Source organism: Quercus suber, unplaced genomic scaffold (assembly GCF_002906115.3).
Source record: "Quercus suber isolate HL8 unplaced genomic scaffold, Cork oak 2.0 scaffold_122, whole genome shotgun sequence".
In the NCBI taxonomy this organism is placed as follows: domain Eukaryota; kingdom Viridiplantae; phylum Streptophyta; class Magnoliopsida; order Fagales; family Fagaceae; genus Quercus; species Quercus suber.
Window position 1 is genome coordinate 261430 of NW_027069587.1, and position 8851 is coordinate 270280.

At 40.7% G+C, this 8851-nt stretch overlaps 1 protein-coding gene across 1 annotated transcript; it reads left to right on the plus strand.

Annotated features, from left to right (window-relative positions):
• The first annotated feature begins 2262 nt into the window (after positions 1–2262).
• Positions 2263–3730, plus strand: LOC136068572 (uncharacterized). Its single transcript, XM_065775911.1, has 2 exons — positions 2263–2858; positions 3016–3730. The coding sequence occupies exons 1-2, from the start codon at positions 2263–2265 to the stop codon at positions 3728–3730; spliced, it is 1311 nt and encodes a 436-aa protein (XP_065631983.1).
• Positions 3731–8851: the final 5121 nt, after the last annotated feature.

The window sequence follows — 8851 nt, forward strand, 5'->3', positions numbered from 1 at the left end:
AGAATGTGAAAAATTAATCAATATTTATTTTTAAAAATGTTTTATATATTTTTTAAAATAAAATAATGCGAGGGTGGGGGGGGGAGGGGAGGGAATGTTCGGGAGACGTTCTGGGAGCGACACAGAAAGTGGTTCAGTGGGATCTTCTCGAGGATTCTCCTAGCAGGAAAGAAGGCAGAAAGAGACGTGAAGATAGGGACCGCGAACGAGAGGAGCAGTTCGACCTTGGGGAGGGGTCGTACCAAATGCAGTGGACAATTTTGAATGCCTCGGGGCATGGGCAATCGATGAAAGAGACAAAGAACTTGAACGATTGCCCAGGCTGGTGAGGGACCTGGAATTGGTAGCAGAGAACAGGCACTATAGAAGGGACGGGGATAACTGAGAAATAAGGTCTAACATCGGGGGAGATCATCGTGAGGCAGGGTCCAACCAATCTGGATCCTACCACCGTCGAGAACGTTCCCGCTCATAGGGATCCCGTCAGCGCTAGGAACGTACGCCTTCGCGGGAATCTCGTCAACACCGAGACCGTTCATATTCACGGGAATATGCAGACCGAAGCTCGGATTTCCTAGAAGAACAATAGCCCCATAATGCAACCGTGGGTGCAATGAGTCGCGCACTACGCAGAATTGCTTGGTCTCCATTTTCATCTGACATTGAGCGGGCCCCCATGCCGGAAAGATTTACGCGCCCTCCCTTCAACTCCTATGATGGGAGAATGGACTCGGTAGAGCACGTTAGCCACTATATCCAGATGATGTCCCTGCATACCCGCAATGACGCACTGATGTGTAAAGTTTTCCCCTCAAGCTTTTGCCCCACCGCTTTAAGATGGTTTAATGGGTTACAGAAATGCTCCGTCCACATTTTCTCCTAGTTGATACAAGAGTTCAGAATCCGGTTTGTAACTTGCAGCCGGGTGCCACAACCGGTAGATGCACTGCTATCCATGAAAATGAGGGTAGGGGAAACCCTTCGTAGTTATGCTAGCCGGTACTGGGAGCTTTACAACGAGATTGGCGGGGGGAACAAGAAGATCGCCGCGAGCACTTTTAGGATGGGGTTGCCCAAGGATTCCGGGTTGAGGGAATCATCAACGAAGAAGCCTCCTGAGGATATGAGGCAGCTAATGAGGCGCATTGAAGAATATAAACGGCCGGAAAATGACCGACTATAGATCAAAGGTAAAGTGCCAACGATAAATCGTCCTCGGCAGAGTGACTTTCAACCGAGGACCCGGGGAATTTCAGGATTCAGGAGCCAGAAGCACCAACAAGGGAGGTAAACGTGACATTCAAAGAGCCGGTGCACAGGATTGTAGACAAGATTAAACACGAGCCATATTTCATGTGGCTGAATAGGATGGGTGGCGACCCCTCTAGGAGGAATTAGAACTTGTACTGCACTTACCATAAAGATAAGAGCCATACCACTGAGCAGTGCTGAGTGTTAGAAGATCATCTTGGGCAGCTGGCCAGGGTGGGGTATCTAAAGAAGTTTGTGGTTGACACGGGGGACCGAGGAACGGGGCAAGGCTCTCCATAAAGGGGCAACCCCATTCCACCCCCACTCGGGATAATTGAGGTCATCCACGCTCCTCTGAGGAGCCTTGTCGCAGCAAGGAAGAAAGGGGTGTTAACTGTACTCCTAGTGGAAGGCAGCTCGAGCGCCCAACCGCTGGGAAAGAAGATGAAACTTACCCGGGAACCTATCGCTTTCGATGATAATGATTTGGAAGGAACGGTCCAATCGCACGACGACGTGTTGGTAGTTACTGCCTGGATAGGCGGCTTCTTGGTAAAAAGGGTGATGGTAGACCAGGGAAGCGGGGCCGACATGATGTATCCGGACTTGTTTCGAGAGCTCAGATTGAGGAATAGGGACCTCTATAAGTACAATACCTGAGGGGCAAATCTCTCTGCCCATGAATATGGAAGGTAAGGAGGTGGTGGTAACATTTATAGTGGTGACCTCTTTTTCTCCATACATTGCAATACTAGGAAGACCGTGGATCCACGTAATGGGGGTCGTCCTATCCACCTTGCATGTAAAAGTGAAGTTTCCTACCGAGCATGGTATTACTGTGGTAAGGGGAAGCCAACAGATGGCGATGCAATGTTTAGTTATCATAGTTAATTGGAAGAACGAGATAGCCAATTAGGGAGAGCATGCCAAGCAGAAGGATCCGCCATAGGGGGTCCCGTTATAGCAATTACAGGATCCCCAAGGAGGGAAGGGGGTGGCTGTGCCGAGGAAATGATGAAGGTAAAGATACTTCCAGATGCCGACAAGTGTTTCCATATAGGGAAAAGCATGGACGAACAGGATAAAGTAGAAATGTTGTTACTCCTGATACAGAATGTGGATGTGTTTGCATGGAGCCCATACGAGGTGCCTGAGGTGGATCCTGAATTCATTGTCCATAGACTTAGAGTTGACCCTTCATTCCCTTCTAAGAAGCAGAAGCCGAGAAGATCAGCCAGGGAGCACGCCGAGGCTGTAAGAATGGAAGTCCAAAAGTTGAAAGATGCTGGGGAAATAAGGGAAATCTTCTTCTCGGAGTGGTTGGCGAATACCGTGGTAGTAAAGAAGAAGAATGGCAAGTGGAGGGTTTGCGTGGACTTCACGGATCTGAACCGAGCATGCCCAAAAGACTCATTCCCCGTGCCAATGGTTGATCAGTTGGTAGATGCCACGTACAGGCATTCGAGGATAAGCTTTCTGGACGCTTTTCAGAGGTATCACCAGATCGCTCTGGTGCCTGAAGACCAAGAAAAGACGACATTCATCACCCCAAAGGCCAATTATCATTACACGGTGATGCCTTTTGGATTAAAGAACGCCGGGGCCACGTACCAATGAATGATGACAAGGATGTTCCAAGACAAGATAGGGCGCACGGTTGAAGTGTACATTGACGACATAGTGGTGAAAGATTGGGCTGATTTGTTTCGGGAACTTCGAGGACCCGATTGATGAACTGGTTAAGGAGTTCTATTCAAATGCTAGATACACCGGAGTTGAGTTGAAATGTTGGGTACGAGGAAAGGAGTTCAGCATTAATCCAAAGTACATTGCGAAGGTTCTTCGAATCAATAGACCGGAAAATGTAGACCTCACTCCATATGATGATAGACTTCCTAAGGTACAAGATATTTTTCAAATTCTTGGGCCAGATCATGAGATTTCATCCAAAGGCACGTCCATAGGAACAGCAAAGTTTGCACTTGATCTGATGACTCTCAAATTGATCATGTTCTTCAACCTTTATCCACTCTCGAACACTGCATTCATTAACCTTGGTCGAGCACAATTCCTATGTGATCTCATCACCGGAGTTTCGATTGACATCTGTGCCCACATTTTTCAGACCATTGGGAAAACTACAGCTCGAACGGCAGCACGAACATGTCTTCCTTTTTGTAGTCTTCTCATGAAGATCATGGTTCTTGAAGGTGTTCATCCACCAACAGATGGAACAATACTAGCACCTCTTCGACCATTATCCATGATATCTCTTCAAGCAAGAAAGAGTCACTCCTCTAAAGTACCTAAGAGTGAATCTTTCATTCATGCCACTTCATCCGGTCATGGATCAGTTATGCCTATGCATACCGAGACTGCATCTCCTCACACTCCTGAGTTACAGACAACTAGCACTCAGCCTTTACCTTCTAGCTCTCAAGCTGACAGGATGACCACTTTGATTGAGGGTTTGTATTAGCGTATTTCTGGATTTGAAAAAGTTCTATACTCCACCAACAACCAAGTTTAGATGCATCTCACAACCATTGAGACACAGTTAGATGCTATTCAACAAAAACTAAAGGACAACCTTTAGCTATTCGTGCCAAAAAGGGGGAGAGCAAACTCATTGTAGAAGTTTGGATAATAGCATACAGCATTGGGGAGAGCAACACAAGAATGGAAAGTGTGCATATTGAAAGGGGAAGTTGTGTGAGCTCAGAAGAAGAATACTGGTACATACACACATACTTTACTTTTGACTCATTTTGTGCTTATGTGTTTAACGTTTTTATAACTCTTGGTATTTACATTGTGCTACTGTTTAAAGCTTTTGGTACTTTGGTTTATTTATTTCAGTTGTTATTTAGTATCTGTGGTTTGTACCCATGCTTTGTAGCTTTAGTACTTGTTGTTAATGTTATGCATTTCTTTAAGTATATCACTCTTGTGCCGTTGTTGGATTTTTTTTTATCATTGATGCAATTTCCTTGAATTGTTGTATCGGTTGAGTGTTGGACATGTAAATGATACTGTGCATTGAACTTATTAGCTTGCATGTTTGGATGTTCATTCCTTGTGTGAATGATCATTGTGGTCACTATTTATAGTGATTATTCGTTTTTGGTCAAGCCATGCTTTATTTCTTTAATCTATATTGTTGCTTTAATCTATATTTCTTGATCGTATTGTGCTTGCTCCATATGCATTTCAAGTTTTCTGCCTACAATGATCATATTGTGTTGTTGTTTTTAGGAAATACTTGTTTGTATGGTTCAAGAGTTTCACAGATTCTAGAGTTAGGTGTGAGTGAATTTTGTTCAACTGTTCCCAGCTCACATGTTAAGTCTAGAGTTTGTTTTAGGATTTTGTCACGGAATAACCAAAAGAGGAGATTGTAAGGTTGAATTTATTCAATCATTTTGTTGGCTTTATTCCGTGCTAAATTTGCTTGTAATTCAGCATTTAGAAACCCTGTATTTAGGTGGGAATCATGTAAGGGTAGTGTGTGAGAGAGTGTGAAGAAAAACTCAAGAGTGTGCAATTAAGAAGAGCCTCGTGACTAGATCTCACGACTGGCAAGTCGCCAGAATGGCACATGTGTGAAGCATGTAGGGGGAGCTAAAGGGTCACGCCAGCTGTTACACTACAGGATAAAACCTCCACTTTGGCCAGGCAGTTAGCTTGCGACTTAAACACGTGACTCATTCCAGTTGCGAGCTCGAGTTGCTAGATCACCCTATTTGGTTGTAACTAACTCTTTGCATTCAATACACACCCTACTATAAATACCCTTATACCCACAAAATGTAGAGAGCTTCTAGAAAGAATTTTAAGAGAGAAACCCTAGAGAAAACAAGATTTACTCATCCACGATCTTCATCCTTTGATTCTCCAAATTTCTCTACTCTCATCCTCTCCATTGTTACATCCTTAAGAGGTACATTAGCCAAATCCTTATCTCACCATACCTATATCTATGAGAAGGCTTTTTGGTGCTTGGGAAGTAGTTAAGAAGGGACCAATTCATTTTGGTTGATGCAATAGGCTATTGCGGGATCCGGTAAGTTAGAGAAGACAAGGTTTGACGTAACCATATTGGAGCAAGAAGCTTAGAGGGTAGATTAGGCGCGCTGGATAGATTAGGCTTGGAGGGTCTTTTGCTATTCATGTATCCCAAATTTATTGTCTAGTGGATTATTGACCGCTTGAAGGGCGGCAGAGAGGTTTTTCGCCGAGGACTTTGGTTTCCTCTTCGAGAACACATTGCTATGTTGTCTTTGTGTTTGCATCTCTCTTCCCTTAATCTCTTAATCTTTGCCTTTTAATTACTGCTGTGGTTGTGATTAATTTCGATTTAAATTGTTTTAGCTTATTTTCATATTCTGCACATATATTGTTTGATTATAAGTTTGTGTTGGTAATTTGTAAATTGGGGGTCTAAACGTTCGTAGGTGTTTTACACACTATTTGAACATTCAATTTGTTTAACAAAGAAACCAAAATCAAGTCAAATTTAAGCTTTACTATTAAACGAACTAAGCTCGAACATAATAATATGTTCGTGAACAAGCTCGTGAGCATGATAAAAGATTTATAGTTTATTATAATTGTGGGGTCCTTTTTGCGCAGTTGGGCCTTAACCCCTTTCTGTTGAGCTATGGCCTGTTAGTCTGAGGTAAGAGAGTTGAGACTGGCCTTACTGGGGCTACGCTTTAGGCCAGCTTGTGCACAAGTCAGGCTAACCCAATGTAGATGCGTCCTAGCATAGGTGCTGTGGGCTAAACATACGTTGTGGCTATAGCAGGAATAACTGTTATAAGTTTTACAGTAGGAATACAATATAACAAGATAACTATGATAATAAGCATAGTAAATAACACTATCACCGTGAAGAAAGTTAGTAGAGTTATGGCAGAATAATACAAGTAGAAATAATACTACAGCAGAAAAAAGATAAATGACTTAAAAAATTCTAACCAAACAGCGAGTAAGTCACCCAATAAACATGACTAAAAAAGCTTGTCTGCTAGATGATAGGATGAACTTTTCAGCAGAAGCGGACCCAAGAAGGGAACCAATCTCCAACGCGGGTAACCTCAAGAAAAGGCTCTTGCCATAAAAGTTACACACTCTGAAGAAAGGGCCTAAATGGTTTGAGTTTTGATTCTCAATCTTCAAAGAGGGAGTCTGTCAAGAGGGACAGAAAATGTGACCTATTGATGCATGTCTCTTTTCCTACTGTTTACTTTCTCTCTTGGTTTCTTTCTAAACTTTCTTTCTTTCTTTTCTTTTGTTTTTCCGTGTATTCCTTTGTTTTCTATTCTTTCTTTTCTACCTCTTGTGTTCCACCCCTTTTTTACTGTTCATGGCTACCCCTTATATATCGTCTGCTATTGTGGGATTTACCCATTTTGTCCCTCAACAATTTTTGGCTCCTTATGGGCATCCCTCCAAGACTACCCACTAGTCTGCCGACTGTCCAACCACTACCTTTGCTCAGAGTGTATTAGTTGCACCACTCTCCATTTCTAGACAAAATTACTTGTCTTGTTTCTTATCTCTCTTTATTCTTGTTTTACTCTTAAGAATAATGATTAGGCTAACTCATCACCTACCTCTATGACATGCATCAAGTGGTCACAGCCCATACTTACCTCTTTTAGGTGAAATGTCATCTTAGCAGGATATTTCCCCCAAAAAAGCTTAAGCGGGAACCCCAAAATAGACCTCCATTTCTCCCCACTACAAGACCACACCATTTGAATACCTTGACCCGTGACCCACCTCCCATGTATTGGTCGGGTACAAGTAGGTGACCCGTGGCCCACCTTCCATTTACTTTTCCCAAAATATATAACAAAAGTTTTTCATTTTTGTTTTGTAATATACTTTACACACACACACACACACACACATATATATATATATATCCCCTTTTTTTCTTTTCAATTTTATAAATAATTGAATTTAGAATATCTAATTGATCACTTTAAAAATATTATAAAATTTGTTATGAAAAAACTATTTCCATTATATTTTTGTTTTAAAAATAATGGGAGCCTAGCATTACCCTTAAAAAAAAGGAAAAAAAAGTTAGTGACACTAGAGATAAAGGCTAAGCTAATCGGTTAGATGAAGGTATTGGAAAAAATTTAAGCGCATTTTAGTCTGGTTGCAAAATAACTTAATATTTTCATCAAAGCTACACATGCCTAACACATTTTCAGCTTTTTCCTACTCCCCATAAAACATGAGTATTTTATTGTAATTTTATACCACATTAATGGGTGCTGTACAGCACCCGTTAAATACAAACCATACAACCTAAAGTGCAACCTTTCTTAACATCATGAGTAATATTCCCTGTAAGAAGGCAATAAAGGATTATATATGACAACTTGGCTATTTCTTGCTAATATAATAAATCATCTCACCTCTTTTATTCGGTGGAATTGATATAATGTACCAAGATAAATAGCCAAAGTTTTCCCCAAAAAAAAAAAAAAAAGAGGAAGAAGAAGATAAAGTAGCCCAAAGCATAACAACTTGGGCTATGCTGAGGTCCACTCCCATCTCTTTCAACTCTAATTGAGTAATTGGACCCCTTGACATAGTTTCAGATGGGTTGGTTTCTTCTGCCTTTTGATTCTCGCTTAGTTGCGTTTCTTTATCCATTCAAAAAAGATTCTATCTACAATCAATTTTGGTGGAGCCTAGCCATGGAAAAAGGTTAACCAATAGGGCTCGTAAAAGGACCACAAAAATGGAATATAATTGTTGTAACTTGTAACCCCATGGCCCAGAAGATGGCAATGTCAATATCAAATATCAATAGTCGATAGCTAGGTAATCGGAAGGCTAGCTGCCGAGCCGGGATGGGCCTTTATCATCCATAGGAAGTTGGAGTGTCTCATTAACCAATTAATCAAAAGAGAAACCATAGCCAGAGAGTGTGTGTGTTTTTTTGTTTTCCCCGCTAAATTATTCTCCCGTGGTCCAATGATAAAGAGTACTGTATCTGTGCCTCAACTCACGTTTCATTTTGTTTGACATTTATAGGCAAATAGATTTTATTATTATTATTTATTATTATTTTTTTTACGAGATAGAATCTCTACTCTATCTTAATCTAAGTGTATATGTGTGTAAAACTCCCTCCTGGATACTTGAACTATGCCCTTACCCCCCACACTCCACAAATATTAATAAGGCGAAAAGCACATTTTCGTCCTTACATTTTCAGGCTATTTCCATTTTGGTCCCTATATTTTATTTTTAACGTTTTTAGTCCTTATTTAGAAAAATGCCATCCATTTTAGTCTTTTCTGTCAGTGCCCTAACGGAAAATTCTAGGTGGCAGACGGAACTATTAAAATAATAATAAAAAATTTTATTTTGCTATTAAAAAATGTCACGTCAGCATTTAAATTAAAAAAAATTAATTTATTAATTTTGACTAAATAAAAAAATATTAAAAACAGAATTAAAAAACTAAAAATCAAATGAATTGAGATCTAATGTGTATTGAACAAGAATAACAAGAACAAAAAAAAAAAAAAAAAAAAAAAAAAAAAAAAAAAAAAAAAAAAAAAAAAAA